The sequence below is a fragment of the Rhinoraja longicauda genome, chromosome 13 (assembly GCF_053455715.1).
Source record: "Rhinoraja longicauda isolate Sanriku21f chromosome 13, sRhiLon1.1, whole genome shotgun sequence".
Lineage (NCBI taxonomy): Eukaryota > Metazoa > Chordata > Chondrichthyes > Rajiformes > Arhynchobatidae > Rhinoraja > Rhinoraja longicauda.
Genome location: NC_135965.1, coordinates 53,198,962 through 53,214,817, shown reverse-complemented (window position 1 = coordinate 53,214,817; position 15,856 = coordinate 53,198,962). Strand labels below are relative to the sequence as shown.

The following is a 15,856-nucleotide window of genomic DNA, read 5'->3' as shown; positions in this document are numbered from 1 at the left end:
TCTACGCCGTGAGGCAGCCACTTTACGCCGTGAGGCAGCCGCTCTACCCCGTGAGTCAGCCGCTCTATGCCGTGAGGCGGCAGCTCTACGGCGTGAGGCAGCCACTCTACGCCGTGAGGCAGCCACTCTACGTCTTGAGGCAGCCACTCTACGGCGTGAGGCGGCAGCTCTACAGCGTGAGGCAGCCACTCTACGTCTTGAGGCAGCCACTCTACGGCGTGAGGCGGCAGCCACTCTACGGCGTGAGGCGGCAGCTCTACGGCGTGAGGCAGCCACTCTACGTCTTGAGGCAGCCACTCTACGGCGTGAGGCGGCAGCTCTACGGCGTGAGGCAGCCGCTTTAGGCCGTGAGGCGGCAGCTCTACGGCGTGAGGCAGCCACTCTACGTCTTGAGGCAGCCACTTTACGCCGTGAGGCGGCAGCTCTACGGCGTGAGGCAGCCGCTCTACGTCTTGAGGCAGCCGCTCTACGCCGTGCGTCAGCCGCTCTACGCCGTGAGGCAGCCGCTCTACGCCGTGCGTCAGCCGCTCTACGCCGTGAGGCAGCCACTCTACGTCTTGAGGCAGCCACTCTACCGCTGCGCCACCGTACAGTCGGCCCATTTCACTGCCCGTAGGACACGCCGAGCTGGCGAGTTATGTTTTACGATGAAACTTTTCTTTTCCAGGCGAGTTCAGCGATGGTTCGAATGAAGCAGGTGGTGTGTATCAGGTTCTGGAAATACCATATGTTGGAGACAAAATGAGTATGATGATCATCCTCCCAAGGCAGGAAGTACAACTGGCCATCCTGGAGCCCCTTATTAAAACCCAGCTCATTCACGAATGGGCAGGTGCTGTCAAGAAGCAGAAGGTGGAGGTGTACATGCCAAGGTGAGGGATTTGCATTTGTTTACTGATGGCGGCAGCAAGGTGGTGCAGCGGTAGAGCTGCTGCCTCAGCGCGAAAGACCCGGGTTCGATCCTGACCACGGGTGCTGTCTGTGTGGAGTTTGCACGCTCTCCCCCTGACCCGTGTGTGTTTTCTCCGAGATCTTTTGTTTCCTCCCACAATCCAAGATGTACAGGTTGGTAGGTTAATTGGCTTAGCATAAATGTAAAATTGTCCCTCGTGTGTGTAGGATAGTGTTAGTGTGCTGGTCGGCATGGACTCCGTGGGCCGAAGGGCCTGTTTCCACGCTGTATCTCTAAACTAGACTAATAAAAATCAATGCCCTTGACTATAATAAACTTAAAAGATGTACCAGTTAGGCCACAGGTCAGTAACTGTAAACAGTTGTATATGCAGGGCAGCACAGTGGTAGAGCTGCTGCCACACAGCACCGGAGACCCAGGTTTGATTCTGACCTTGGGTGCTGTCTGTGTGGAGTTTGCACGCTCTCCTTGTGACAGCGTAGATTTCCTTAGTGCTCCTGTTTCTTCCCACATGTCAATTTTATCCCACGCCACTATGTGTCATCTGGCTACCTGCTAGAACATAGAACGGTACAGCACAGGAACGCGGGCAATTTACAGAGGGCCAATTAACCTACAAACCTGCACGTCTTTGGGATGTGGGAGGAAACCTGAGCGCCCGGACAAAACCCACGCGGTCCTCGAACTATCTTAGATCGGCTCTACCTTGCATTAAACGTTATTCCTTTATCATGTATCTATCTGTACACTGTAAATGGCTCATAGAAACATAGAAAATAGGTGCAGGAGGAGGCCATTCGGCCCTTCGAGCCAGCACCACCATTCATTGTGATCATGGCTGATCATTCACAATCAGTAACCCGTGCCTGCCTTCTCCCCATATCCCTTGATTCCACTAGCCCCTAGAGCTCTATCTAACTCTCTCTTAAATTCATCCAGTGAATTGACCTCCACTGCCCTCTGTGGCAGAGAATTCCACAAATTCACAACTCTCTGGGTGTAAAAGTTTTTTCTCACCTCAGTTTTAAATGGCCTCCCCTTTATTCTTAGACTGTGGCCCCTGGTTCTGGACTCCCCCAACATTGGGAACATTTTTCCGGCATCTAGCTTGTCCATTCGATTGTGATCATGTATTGTCTTTCTGGCGCTGACTGGTCAGCACGCAACGAACGCTTTTCACTGTACCTCGGTTCACGTGACCATAAACTAAACTGAACTGCACAAGGAGGACACGCAAATTCCAGATGGGCTGTATCTGTAGTTGGGATCGAACCTTCCTCTGAGGCAGCATTTCTACCAGCTGCACCTCAGTGCTGCCCCCATCTGGTGTTTGCACTCCTGCTTAGTTTAGTTTTTAGTTTAGAGATACAGTGCGGAAACAGGCCCTTCCGCCCACCAAGTCCGTGCTCCCCGCACATTAACATTATCCTACACCCACTGAGGACAATGTTTACATTTATACCAAGCCAATTAACCTACAAACCTGCACGTCTTTGGAGTGTGGGAGGAAAATGAAGATCTCGGAGAAATCTCACGTGGGTCATGGGGAGAACGTACAAACTCCGTACAGGCAGCACCCGTGGTCGGGATGGAACCCGGGTCTCCGGCGCTGTATTCGCTGTAAGGCAACTCTACCGCTGCACCACCGTGACCGCCAAAGACTGCTGTCTTTCAACCTTGACCTTGAAACCATTTGCCGAGGAGAAAGCATTTGCAAAGATACAAAACCAAGGATGCAACTCTAAACATTATATTGTGTAGGAAAGAACTGCAGACGCTGGTTTAAATCAAAGATCGGCACAAAATGCTGGAGTACCTCAGCGGGCCAGGCAGCATTTCTGGAGAGAAGGAATGGATGACGTTTCGGGTCGAGACCCTTTTTCAGACTGAGTCTGAAGAAGGGACTCGACCCAAAACGTCACCCATTGCTTCTCTCCAGAGATGCTGCCTGACCCGCTGAGTAACTCCAGCATTTTGTGTCTCTCTAAAAATTATATTGTTTGATTTGAATCTACATTATTAAAGAAATGCATTTATCACAGCTGTGATCACAAATGATTGTTTGCTGTTTTGCTGTTTGCTGCAAGAAATGATTTCTTAGAAAAAAAATTAGTTTGCTTTACAAAATAATGTTTAATATTTTATCAAGCTGGGAGAATGAGGGGGGAGTTAATTGAAACGTACTGAATATTGAAAGGCCTGGGTAAAGTGAATGTGGAGAGGATGTTTCCTCTAGTGGGAGAGTCTAGGACCGGAGGTCACAGCCTCAGAATAAAAAGACGTATCTTTAAAAAGAAAATGATTAGGAATTTCTTTAGTCAGAGGGTGGTGAATCTGTGGAATTCATTGCCACAGACGTCTGGAGACCAAGTCAGTGGGCATTTTTTATGGCGCAGATTGATAGATTCCTGATTAGTACGGGTGTCAGGGATTATGGGGAGAAGGCAGGAGAAGGGGGTTAGGAGGGGGAGAAGATCAGCCATGATTGAATGGCGGAGTAGACTTGATGGGCCGAATGGCCTAATTCTGCTTCTAGAACATACGAACATATATATGCAGTAGGGAATTTTATACGGCACACATTTTAAATTTATTACTGTTTGACTTTTTTACATATATTAAACTATGTTGTTAGATTTAAAGTGATGCAGAATATCGATCTGGAGGAGGCTCTGACTGGTCTTGGCATCTCAGAATTGTTTAGTCTCGATGCTGACCTATCTGCAATGACCGGTAAGGAAATAATCTCTTCGTTTAAAGTTGCCATTTTTCTCTCCTGCATAAAATGTTGGTTTGAAATAATCTGGCAAATATTTGTAGGTATCTTTTAAACTTTTACTATTGTGAAGCTGTTATCCTGCAACTGAATCATCCCACCACAACTAGAGAGCTGCCCTGAACTACTGTCTACCTCATTGGTGATCCTCGGACTATCCGAGATCGAACTTTACTAGCTTTACCTTGCACTAAACGTTATTCCCTGTGAATGGTTCGATTGTAATCGTGTATTGTCTTTCCACTGACCGCTTAGCAGGTAACAAAAGCTTTTCACTGTACCTCGGTACACGTGACAATAAACTACACAGAACTATTGGGGATGAGGATGGAGTTGATGTTAATAGGGCAATGAGCACTGTGAACAATATGCACCGAAGCACTATGTCGAGATATAGCACCACATGGTCAGGCCGCGGTTAGAGTATTGTGAGCAATTTTGGGCCCCATATCTGAGGAAGAATGTGCTGGATCTGGAGAGGGTCCAGAGGAGGTTTACAAGAATGATCCCAGGAATGAGTGGGTTAACCTATGATGAGCGTTTGACGGCACTGTGCCTGTACTAGCTGGAGTTTAGAATGAGGGGGGACCTCATTGAAACAGAATAATGAAAGCAATAGATAGAGTGGATGTGGAAAGGATGTTTCTACTGGTGGGAGAGTCTGGGACCAGAGGTCACAGCCTCAGAATTAAAGGGCGCTCCTTTAGAAAGGAGGCGAGGAGGAACTTTGTTAGTCAGAGGGTGGTGAATCTGTGGAACTCTTTGCCACAGAGGGCTGTGGAGGCCAAGTCAGTGGATATTTTTAAGGCAGAGATAAACAAATTCTTGATTAGAACCGGTGTCAAGGCAGGAAAATGGGGTTAGGAGGCAGAGATCAGCCATGATTCAATGGCGAAAACTTGATGGGCCGAATGACCTAATTCTACTCCTATAACTTGTGAACCACTGCTTAATTTAGACAAGATACTGTGATACAAATGGAATTGTTCCCTCAGCTGATGTTACTGAGTGCAGGAGGATGAGGGGTGATCTTATAAAGGTGCATAAAATCACACGAGGAATAGATTGAGTAAATGCACAGCCTGTTACCCAGAGTAGGGGAATCGAGAGGCAGACGACGTAGGTTTAAGGTGAGGGGGGGGGGGGGGGGGAAAGATTTAATAGGAACCCGAGGGGCAACTTTCTTTTTAAACACAAAGGATGGTGGATGTATGGAACAAACAGCCAGAGGAGGTAGTTGAGGCAAGGACTATCACAATGTTTGAGAAGCCATTTGGACAGGTACATGGATAGGATAGGTTTAGAGGAATACGGGCCAAACGCAGGCAGGTGAGATGAGTGTAGATGGGGTCGCTGTGGGCAAGTTGGGCCGAAGGGCCTGGTTCCACTCTGAGTCTGTCAGCATGTATCATTCTATTGCAGTGGGGACAGAGATTTGGCACTGGAATTGTACCAAACATTTGGTACTGGAGTGGAGCCTGTGTAAGGATTGGGATCATTGACAATAATGTGTTGATATTGTTCAATGCGTTAGCAGAGCAACCGGGCCAGAGAACTGTTAATTTAATGGCGTTTCAGTGTCGTTAAGAGTTAAACTCCTCAATCTGCCATTGTTGATTTTTGTTTTTAGGCTTTAGGCTAAATAAATGCTCTTAATACCAAGTAATACAGGTTGGCACACACAGATTCGAGCTACAGATCACTGCACAGAGGTTTTGAGGTTAAATATCGGGTACATTGCACATGTGAGGGTCATATTCTGATTTAACATCCGCTGCTCAATCATCTGAATGATGTTCCAGGCAAATATGTCCTTCATTTGTTCACTGGTCCTACTTCCTAGAAAGTATAATTCATGAAACACATCAGATTATTAAGGAATTGGACACGCCAGAGGCAGGAAACATGTTCCCGATGTTGGGGGAGTCCAGAGCCATGAGCCACAGTTTAAGAATAAGGGGGAGGCCATTTAGAACGGAGATGAGGAAAAACCTTTTCACTCGGAGAGTTGTGAATCTGGAATTCTCTGCCTCAGATGGCAGTGGAGGCCAATTCACTGAATGCTTTCAAAAGAGTTAGATAAAGCTCTTAGGGCTAGCGGAATCAAGGGATATGGGAATAGGCAGGAACGGGTTACTGATTGTGGATGATCACAGTCAATGGAGGTGCTAGCGTGAAGGGCCGAATGGCCTACTCCTGCACCTATTGTCTAAAGTCTGAGCAGACTGTGATAACGACTGGTTGAATCACACTAATTGTCCTATCTAATCTGAACAGAAGATTCTGAATTAAAGGACGTTCTTTTAGGAAGGAGATGAGGCGAAATGTCTTTAGTCAGAGGGTGGTGAATCTGTGGAATTCGTTGCCACAGAAGGCTGTGCAGGCCGTGTCTGTGGATATTTTTAAGGCAGAGATAGACAGATTCTTGATTAGTACGGTTGTCAGGGGTTATGGGGAGAAGGCAGGAGAATGGGGTTAGGAGGGAGAGATAGATCAGCCATGATTGAATGGCAGAGTAGACGATGGGCTGAATGGCCCAATTCTGCTCCTATTTCCCATGATACCCTGTCAACTACTGTAACCGCTGTTCGAGGTGTGGACTCCTATTTACCGGTGAGACCACGCGCAGGTTTCACTGAACACCTCTGCTCAGTCCGCCTATATCTATCTGATCTATCGGTTGCTCAACACTTTAACTCCTCCTCCCATTCCCGCACTGACCTTTCTGTCCTGGGCCGCCATAAAAAAATGCCCATTGACTTGGTCTCCACAGCCTTCTGTGGCAATGAATTTCACAGAATCACCACCCTCTGACAAAATAAATTCTTCCTCATCTCCTTTCTAAAGGTGCATCCTTTAATTCTGAGGCTGTGCCCTCTGGTTCTAGACTCTCCCACTGGTGGAAACATCCTCTCCACATCCACTCTATCCAGGCCTTTCACTATTCTGTAAGTTTCAATGAGGTCGTCCCCCCCCTCATCCTTCTAAACTCCAGTGAGTACAGGCCCTGTGCCGACAAACGCTCATCGTACGTGTGGGTGGGTGGGTGGGTGGGGGAGAGGAGGGTGGGTGGGGGGGGAGAGGAGGGTGGGTGGGTGGGGGAGAGGAGGGTGGGTGGGGGGGGAGAGGAGGGTGGGTGGGGGGGGAGAGGAGGGTGGGTGGGGGGGGGAGAGGAGGGTGGGTGGGGGGGGGAGAGGAGGGTGGGTGGGGGGGGCGAGGAGGGTGGGTGGGGGGAGAGGAGGGTGGGTGGGGGGGGGGAGAGGAGGGTGGGTGGGTGGGGAGAGGAGGGTGGGTGGGTGGGGAGAGGAGGGTGGGTGGGGGGGGAGAGGAGGGTGGGTGGGGGGGGAGAGGAGGGTGGGTGGGGGGGGAGAGGAGGGTGGGTGGGGGGGGAGAGGAGGGTGGGTGGGGGGGGAGAGGTGGGTGGGTGGGGGGGGAGAGGAGGGTGGGTGGGGGGGGAGAGGAGGGTGGGGGGGGAGGAGGAGGGTGGGGGGGAGGAGGAGGGTGGGGGGGAGAGGAGGAGGAGTTTGGGGGGGGGAGAGGAGGAGGAGTTTGGGGGGGGGAGAGGAGGAGGAGTTTGGGGGGGGGAGAGGAGGAGGAGTTTGGGGGGGGGGAGGAGGAGGAGGGTGGGGGGGGAGAGGAGGGTGGGGGGGGAGAGGAGGGTGGGGGGGGAGAGGAGGGTGGGGGGGGAGAGGAGGGTGGGGGGGGAGAGGAGGGTGGGGGGGGAGAGGAGGGTGGGGGGGGAGAGGAGGGTGGGGGGGGAGAGGAGGGTGGGGGGGAGAGGAGGGTGGGGGGGGAGAGGAGGGTGGGGGGGGAGAGGAGGAGGGTGGGGGGGAGAGGAGGAGGGAGGGGGGGGGGGGAGGAGGAGGGGGGGGGGGGGGGAGAGAGGAGGTGGGGGGGGGGGAGAGGAGGAGGGGGAGGAGGGGGGGAGAGGAGGAGGGGGAGGAGGGGGAGGAGGGGGGGGGGAGAGGAGGAGGGGGGGAGAGGGGGGGGAGAGGGGGGGGGGGAGAGGAGGAGGGGGGGGAGAGGAGGAGGGGGGGGAGAGGAGGAGGGGGGGGGGGGGAGAGGAGGAGGGGGGGGGGAGAGGAGGAGGGGGGGGGGAGAGGAGGAGGGGGGGGGGAGAGGAGGAGGGTGGGGGGGGGGGGAGAGGAGGAGGGTGGGGGGGGGGGGAGAGGAGGAGGAGGGTGGGGGGGGGGGAGGAGGAGGGGGGGGGGAGAGGAGGAGGGTGGGGGGGGGGGGGAGAGGAGGAGGGGGGGGGGAGAGGAGGAGGGGGGGGGGAGAGGAGGAGGGTGGGGGGGGGAGAGGAGGAGGGTGGGGGGGGGAGAGGAGGAGGGTGGGGGGGGGAGAGGAGGAGGGTGGGGGGGGGGGTGGGGGGGGGGGGGGAGAGGAGGAGGGTGGGGGGGGAGGGGAGAGGAGGAGGGTGGGGGGGGAGAGGAGGAGGGTGGGGGGTGGGGGGTGGGGGGTGGGGGGGGGGAGAGGAGGAGGGTGGGGGGGGGGGGGGGGAGAGGAGGAGGGTGGGGGGGGGGGGGGGAGAGGAGGAGGGTGGGGGGGGGGGAGAGGAGGAGGGTGGGGGGGGGGGGGGAGTGGAGGTGGGTGGGGGGGGGGGAGAGGAGGAGGGTGTGGGGGGGGAGAGGAGGAGGGTGGGGGGGAGAGGAGGAGGGTGGGGGAGAGGAGGAGGGTGGGGGGGAGGAGGAGGGTGGGGGGAGGAGGAGGATGGGGGAGAGGAGGAGGGTGGGAGGAGGGTGGGGGGAGGGGGGGCGCGAGAACAAAGGGATTAGCTGGAGGGGGGGAGAGGAGGGTGGGGGGGGAGAGGAGGAGGAGGAGGAGGAGGGTGGGGGGGAGGAGAGGAGGAGGAGGGTGGGGGAGAGGAGGAGGGTGGGGGGGGAGAGGAGGAGGGTGGGGGGGGAGAGGAGGAGGGTGGGGGGAGAGAGGAGGGTGGGGGGGGAGAGGAGGAGGGTGTGGGGGGAGAGGAGGAGGGTGGGGGGGGGGAGAAGAGGAGGAGGGTGGGGGGGGGAGAGGAGGAGGGTGGGGGGGGGAGAGGAGGAGGGTGGGGGGGGGGGAGAGGAGGAGGGTGGGGGGGGGAGAGGAGGAGGGTGGGGGGGGGGGGGAGTGGAGGAGGGTGGGGGGGGGAGAGGAGGAGGGTGGGGGGGGGAGAGGAGGAGGGTGGGGGGGGGGAGAGGAGGAGGGTGGGGGGGGGGGGGAGAGGAGGAGGGTGGGGGGGGGAGAGGTGGTGGGTGGGGGGGGGGAGTGGAGGAGGGTGGGGGGGGGGGGGGGAGAGGAGGAGGGTGGGGGAGAGGAGGAGGGTGGGGGTGAGGAGGAGGGTGGGGAGAGGTGGTGGGTGGGGGAGAGGAGGAGGGTGGGGGAGTGGAGGAGGGTGGGGGAGAGGTGGAGGGTGGGGGAGAGGAGGAGGGTGGGGGAGAGGAGGAGGGTGGGGGAGAGGAGGAGGGTGGGGGAGAGGAGGAGGGTGGGGGAGAGGAGGGGGCGCAAGAACAAAGGGGATTAGCTGGAGGGGGGGAGAGGAGGAGGGTGGGGGGGAGAGGAGGAGGGTGGGGGGGAGAGGAGGAAGGTGGGGGGGGAGAGTAGGAGGGTGGGGGGGAGAGGAGGAGGGTGGGGGGGAGAGGAGGAGGGTGGGGGGGGAGAGGAGGAGGGTGGGGGGGGAGAGGAGGAGGGTGGGGGGGAGAGGAGGAGGGTGGGGGGGGGGAGAGGAGGAGGGTGTGGGGGGGGAGAGGAGGAGGGTGGGGGGGGGAGAGGAGGAGGGTTGGGGGGAGAGGAGGAGGGTTGGGGGGGGGGGGGGAGAGGAGGAGGGTGGGGGGGGGAGAGGAGGAGGGTGGGGGGGAGAGGAGGAAGGTGGGGGGGGGAGAGGAGGAGGGTGGGGGGGAGAGGAGGAGGGTGGGGGGGGGAGAGGAGGAGGGTGGGGGGGGGGGAGAGGTGGAGGGTGGGGGGGGGAGGGGAGAGGAGGTGGGTGGGGGGGGGGGGAGAGGAGGAGGGTGGGGGGGGAGAGGAGGTGGGTGGGGGGGGGGGAGAGGAGGAGGGTGGGGGGGGGGGGAGAGGAGGTGGGGGGGGGAGAGGAGGAGGGTGGGGGGGGTGAGGTGGAGGGTGGGGGGGGAGAGGAGGAGGAGGATGGGGAGAGGAGGAGGATGGGGGAGAGGAGGAGGGTGGGGGAGAGGAGGAGGGTGGGGGGAGGAGGGGGCGCGAGAACAAAGGGGATTAGCTGGAGGGGGAGAGAGGAGGGTGGGGGGGAGAGGAGGAGGAGGGTGGGGGGGGAGGAGGAGGGTGGGGGGGGAGAGGAGGAGGGTGGGGGGGAGAGGAGGAGGGTGGGGGGGGGAGAGGAGGAGGGTGGGGGGGGGAGAGGAGGAGGGTGGGGGGGGGAGAGGAGGAGGGTGGGGGCGGAGAGGAGGAGGGTGGGGGGGGGAGAGGAGGAGGGTGGGGGGGGGGAGAGGAGGAGGGTGGGGGGGGAGAGGAGGAGGGTGGGGGGGGAGAGGAGGAGGGTGGGGGGGGAGAGGAGGAGGGTGGGGGGGGAGGAGGAGGGTGGGGGGGAGAGGAGGAGGGTGGGGGGGGAGAGGAGGAGGGTGGGGGGGAGAGGAGGAGGGTGGGGGGGGAGAGGAGGAGGGTGGGGGGGAGAGGAGGAGGGTGGGGGGGAGAGGAGGAGGGTAGGGGGGGAGAGGAGGAGGGTGGGGGAGAGGAGGAGGGTGGGGGAGAGGAGGAGGGTGGGGGAGAGGAGGAGGGTGGGGGGAGGAGGGGGCGCGAGAACAAAGGGGATGAGCTGGAGGGGGGGAGAGGAGGAGGGTGGGGTGGAGAGGAGGAGGGTGGGGGGGAGAGGAGGAGGGTGGGGGGGAGAGGAGGAGGGTGGGGGGGGGAGAGGAGGAGGTGGGGGGGGAGAGGAGGTGGGGGGGGAGAGGAGGAGGGTGGGGGGAGAGGAGGAGGGTGGGGGGGGGGAGAGGAGGAGGGTGGGGGGGAGAGGAGGAGGGGGGGGGAGAGGAGGAGGGTGGGGGGGGAGAGGAGGAGGGTGGGGGGGGGAGAGGAGGAGGGTGGGGGGGGAGAGGAGGAGGGTTGGGGGGGGGAGAGGAGGAGGGTGGGGAGAGGAGGAGGGTTGGGGGGGGAGAGGAGGAGGGTTGGGGGGGGGAGAGGAGGAGGGTGGGGGGGGAGAGGAGGAGGAGGATGGGGAGAGGAGGAGGATGGGGGAGAGGAGGAGGGTGGGGGGAGGAGGGGGCGCGAGAACAAAGGGGATTAGCTGGAGGGGGAGAGAGGAGGGTGGGGGGGAGAGGAGGAGGAGGGTGGGGGGGGAGGAGAGGAGGAGGGTGGGGGGAGAGGAGGAGGGTGGGGGGGGAGAGGAGGAGGGTGGGGGGGAGAGGAGGAGGGTGGGGGGGGAGAGGAGGAGGGTGGGGGGGGGGAGAGGAGGAGGGTGGGGGGGGGGGGAGAGGAGGAGGGTGGGGGGGGGGAGAGGAGGAGGGTGGGGGGGGGAGAGGAGGAGGGTGGGGGGGGGGGGGGAGAGGAGGAGGGTGGGGGGGGAGAGGAGGAGGGTGGGGGGGGGGAGAGGAGGAGGGTGGGGGGGGGGGAGAGGAGGAGGGTGGGGGGGGGGGAGAGGAGGAGGGTGGGGGGGGGAGAGGAGGAGGGTGGGGGGGGGAGAGGAGGAGGTGGGGGGGGAGAGGAGGTGGTGGGGGGGGAGAGGAGGAGGGTGGGGGGGGGAGAGGAGGAGGGTGGGGGGGGAGAGGAGGAGGAGGATGGGGAGAGGAGGAGGATGGGGAGAGGAGGAGGGTGGGGGGAGGAGGGGGCGCGAGAACAAAGGGGATTAGCTGGAGGGGGAGAGAGGAGGAGGGTGGGGGGAGAGGAGGAGGGTGGGGGGAGAGGAGGAGGGTGGGGGGGGAGAGGAGGAGGGTGGGGGGGAGAGGAGGAGGGTGGGGGGGGAGAGGAGGAGGGTGGGGGGGGAGAGGAGGAGGGTGGGGGGGGGGAGAGGAGGAGGGTGGGGGGGGGAGAGGAGGAGGGTGGGGGGGGAGAGGAGGAGGGTGGGGGGGGGAGAGGAGGAGGGTGGGGGGGGAGAGGAGGAGGGTGGGGGGGGAGAGGAGGAGGGTGGGGGGGAGAGGAGGAGGGTGGGGGGGAGAGGAGGAGGGTGGGGGGGAGAGGAGGAGGGTGGGGGGGGAGAGGAGGAGGGTGGGGGGGGAGAGGAGGAGGGTGGGGGGGGAGAGGAGGAGGGTGGGGGGGGAGGAGGAGGGTGGGGGGGAGAGGAGGAGGGGGAGAGGAGGAGGGTGGGGGGGGAGAGGAGGAGGGTGGGGGGGGAGAGGAGGAGGGTGGGGGGGGAGAGGAGGAGGGTGGGGGGGGAGAGGAGGAGGGTGGGGGGGAGAGGAGGAGGGTGGGGGGGAGAGGAGGAGGGTAGGGGGGGGAGAGGAGGAGGGTGGGGGAGAGGAGGAGGGTGGGGGGAGGAGGGGGCGCGAGAACAAAGGGGATGAGCTGGAGGGGGGGAGAGGAGGAGGGTGGGGTGGAGAGGAGGAGGGTGGGGGGGAGAGGAGGAGGGTGGGGCGGGAGAGGAGGAGGGTGGGGGGGGGAGAGGAGGAGGGTGGGGGGGGAGAGGAGGTGGGGGGGAGAGGAGGAGGGTGGGGGGAGAGGAGGAGGGTGGGGGGGGAGAGGAGGAGGGTGGGGGGGGAGAGGAGGGGGGGGGGGGGAGAGGAGGAGGGTGGGGGGGGAGAGGAGGAGGGTGGGGGGGGAGAGGAGGAGGGTTGGGGGGGGGGAGAGGAGGAGGGTGTGGAGAGGAGGAGGGTTGGGGGGGAGAGGAGGAGGGTTGGGGGGGAGAGGAGGAGGGTTGGGGGGGAGAGGAGGAGGGTTGGGGGGGAGAGGAGGAGGGTTGGGGGGGAGAGGAGGAGGGTTGGGGGGGGAGAGAGGAGGAGGGTGGGGGGGAGAGGAGGAGGGTGGGTGGGAGAGGAGGAGGAGTTTGGGGGGGGAGAGGAGGAGGAGGGTGGGGGGGGAGGAGAGGAGAGGGTGGGGGGGAGAAGAGGGTGGGGGGGGAGAGGAGGGTGGGGGGGAGAGGAGGAGGATGGGGAGAGGAGGAGGGTGGGGGGAGGAGGGGGCGCGAGAACAAAGGGGATTAGCTGGAGGGGGGAGAGGAGGAGGGTGGGGGGGAGAGGAGGGGAGGTGGGGGGGGAGAGGAGGAGGGTGGGGGGGGGAGAGGAGGAGGGTGGTGGGGGGAGAGGGAGGGTGGTGGGGGAGAGGAGGAGGGTGGGGGGGGGGGAGGAGGAGGGTGGGGGGGGGGGAGAGGAGGGGGTTGGGGGGGGGGGGAGAGGAGGAGGTGGGGGGGGGGGGAGTGGAGGAGGGTGGGGGGGAGAGGAGGAGGATGGGGGGGGGGAGAGGAGGAGGGTGGGGGGGGAGAGGAGGTGGGTGGGGGGGGAGAGGAGGTGGGTGGGGGGGGAGAGGAGGAGGTGGGGGGGAGAGGAGGAGGGTGGGGGGGGAGGAGGAGGGTGGGGGGGGAGAGGAGGAGGGTGGGGGGGAGAGGAGGTGGGTGGGGGGGGGGAGAGGAGGAGGGTGGGGGGGGAGAGGAGGAGGGTGGGGGGGGAGTGGAGGAGGGTGGGGGGGGAGAGGAGGAGGGTGGGGGGGGAGAGGAGGAGGGTGGGGGGGGAGAGGAGGAGGGTGGGGGGGGAGAGGAGGAGGGTGGGGGGGAGAGGAGGAGGGTAGGGGGGGAGAGGAGGAGGGTGGGGGGAGAGGAGGAGGGTGGGGGGGGAGAGGAGGAGGGTGGGGGGGAGAGGAGGAGGGGGGGGGGGAGAGGAGGTGGGGGGGGGGAGAGGAGGAGGGTGGGGGGGGGGGAGAGGAGGAGGGTTGGGGGGGGGAGAGGAGGAGGGTGGGGGAGAGGAGGAGGGTGGGGGGGAGAGGAGGAGGGTTGGGGGGGGGAGAGGAGGAGGGTGGGGGGGGAGAGGAGGAGGAGGAGGATGGGGAGAGGAGGAGGATGGGGGAGAGGAGGAGGGTGGGGGGAGGAGGGGGCGCGAGAACAAAGGGGATTAGCTGGAGGGGGAGAGAGGAGGGTGGGGGGGAGAGGAGGAGGAGGGTGGGGGGGGAGGAGGAGGAGGGTGGGGGAGAGGAGGAGGTGGGGGGGGAGAGGAGGAGGGTGGGGGGGAGAGGAGGAGGGTGGGGGGAGAGGAGGAGGGTGGGGGGGGGAGAGGAGGAGGGTGGGGGGGGAGAGGAGGAGGGTGGGGGGGGGGAGAGGAGGAGGGTGGGGGGGGGGAGAGGAGGAGGGTGGGGGGGGGGAGAGGGTGGGGGGGGAGGAGGTGGGGGGGGGGAGAGGGGGAGGGTGGGGGGGGGAGAGGAGGAGGGTGGGGGGGGGGAGAGGAGGAGGGTGGGGGGGGAGAGGAGGAGGGTGGGGGGGGTGAGGAGGAGGGTGGGGGGGGGAGAGGAGGAGGGTGGGGGGGGAGAGGAGGAGGAGGTGGGGAGAGGAGGAGGATGGGGGAGAGGAGGAGGGTGGGGGGAGGAGGGGGGCGAGACAAGGGGATTAGCTGGAGGGGGAGAGAGGAGGGTGGGGGGGGAGGAGGAGGAGGGTGGGGGGGGAGGAGAGGAGGAGGGTGGGGGGAGAGGAGGAGGGTGGGGGGGAGAGGAGGAGGGTGGGGGGGGAGAGGAGGAGGGTGGGGGGGGGAGGAGAGGAGGAGGGTGGGGGGGGGAGAGGAGGAGGGTGGGGTGGGGGGGAGAGGAGGAGGGTGGGGGGGGGAGAGGAGGAGGGTGGGGGGGGGGAGAGGAGGAGGGTGGGGGGGAGAGGAGGAGGGTGGGGGGGGAGAGGAGGAGGGTGGGGGGGGAGAGGAGGAGGGTGGGGGGGAGAGGAGGAGGGTGGGGGGAGAGGAGGGGGTGGGGGGGAGAGGAGGAGGGTGGGGGGGAGAGGAGGAGGGTGGGGGGGGAGAGGAGGAGGGTGGGGGGGGAGAGGAGGAGGGTGGGGGGGGAGGGAGGAGGGTGGGGGGGGAGAGGAGGAGGGTGGGGGGGAGAGGAGGGGGTGGGGGGGGAGGAGGAGGGTAGGGGGGGGAGAGGAGGAGGGTGGGGAGGGAGGAGGGTGGGGGGAGGAGGGGGGGTGAAGGGTGAGTGGAGGGGGGTGGAGGAGGGTGGGGTGGAGAGGAGGAGGGTGGGGGGGAGAGGAGGAGGGTGGGGGGGAGAGGAGGAGGGTGGGGGGGGAGAGGAGGAGGGTGGGGGGGGAGAGGAGGTGGGGGGGGAGAGGAGGAGGGTGGGGGGGAGAGGAGGAGGGTGGGGGGGGGAGGAGGAGGGGTGGGGGGGGGGAGAGGAGGAGGGTGGGGGGGGAGAGGAGGAGGGGGGGGGGGAGGAGGAGGGTGTGGGGGGGGAGAGGAGGAGGGTGGGGGGGGGAGAGGAGGAGGGTTGGGGGGGGGGGAGGAGGAGGGTGGGGGGAGAGGAGGAGGTGGGGGGAGAGGAGGAGGGTTGGGGGGGAGAGGAGGAGGGTGGGGGGGGGGAGAGGAGGAGGGTGGGGGGGAGAGGAGGAGGGTGGGGGGGAGAGGAGGAGGTGTGGGGGGGGAGAGGAGGAGGGTGGGGGGGGAGAGGAGGAGGGTGGGGGGGGGGGAGAGGAGGAGGGTGGGGGGGGAGAGGAGGAGGGTGGGGGGGGAGAGGAGGAGGGTGGGGGGGGGAGAGGAGGAGGGTGGGGGGGGGAGAGGAGGAGGGTGGGGGGGGGAGAGGAGGGGTGGGGGGGGGAGAGGAGGGTGGGGGGGGAGAGGAGGAGGGTGGGGGGGGGAGAGGAGGAGGGTGGGGGGGGGAGGAGGGTGGGGGGGAGGGGAGGGTGGGGGGGGGGGAGAGGAGGAGGGTGGGGGGGGGAGAGGAGGAGGGTGGGGGGGGGAGAGGAGGGAGGGTGGGGGGGGGGAGAGGAGGTGGGTGGGGGGGGAGAGGAGGGTGGGGGGGGGGGAGAGGAGGTGGGTGGGGGGGAGGAGGAGGGTGGTGGGGGGAGAGGAGGTGGGGGGGGGGGAGAGGAGGAGGGTGGGGGGGGGGAGGAGGAGGGTGGGGGGGGGGGAGAGGGGAGGGTGGGGGGGGGAGTGGAGGAGGGTGGGGGGGTGGAGGTGGGGGGGGAGGAGGGTGGGGGGGGGAGAGGAGGAGGGTGGGGGGGAGAGGAGGAGGGTGGGTGGGGGGGAGAGGAGGAGGGTGGGGGGGAGAGAGGAGGGTGGGGGGGGAGAGGAGGAGGGTGGGGGGGGAGAGGAGGAGGGTGGGGGGGG

The 15,856-nt window shown here is 63.7% G+C and overlaps 1 protein-coding gene across 1 annotated transcript in view; it reads left to right on the top strand.

Moving 5' to 3' along the window:
• LOC144599723 (neuroserpin-like) overlaps window positions 1-15,856 on the top strand; it is a 48,303-nt gene that overhangs the window by 21,844 nt on the left and 10,603 nt on the right. The window contains exons 5-6 of the mRNA XM_078410984.1: window positions 668-872; window positions 3,549-3,646. Coding sequence (XP_078267110.1) covers window positions 668-872; window positions 3,549-3,646 — 303 coding nt within the window. The remainder of the gene's footprint in view (window positions 1-667; window positions 873-3,548; window positions 3,647-15,856) is intronic.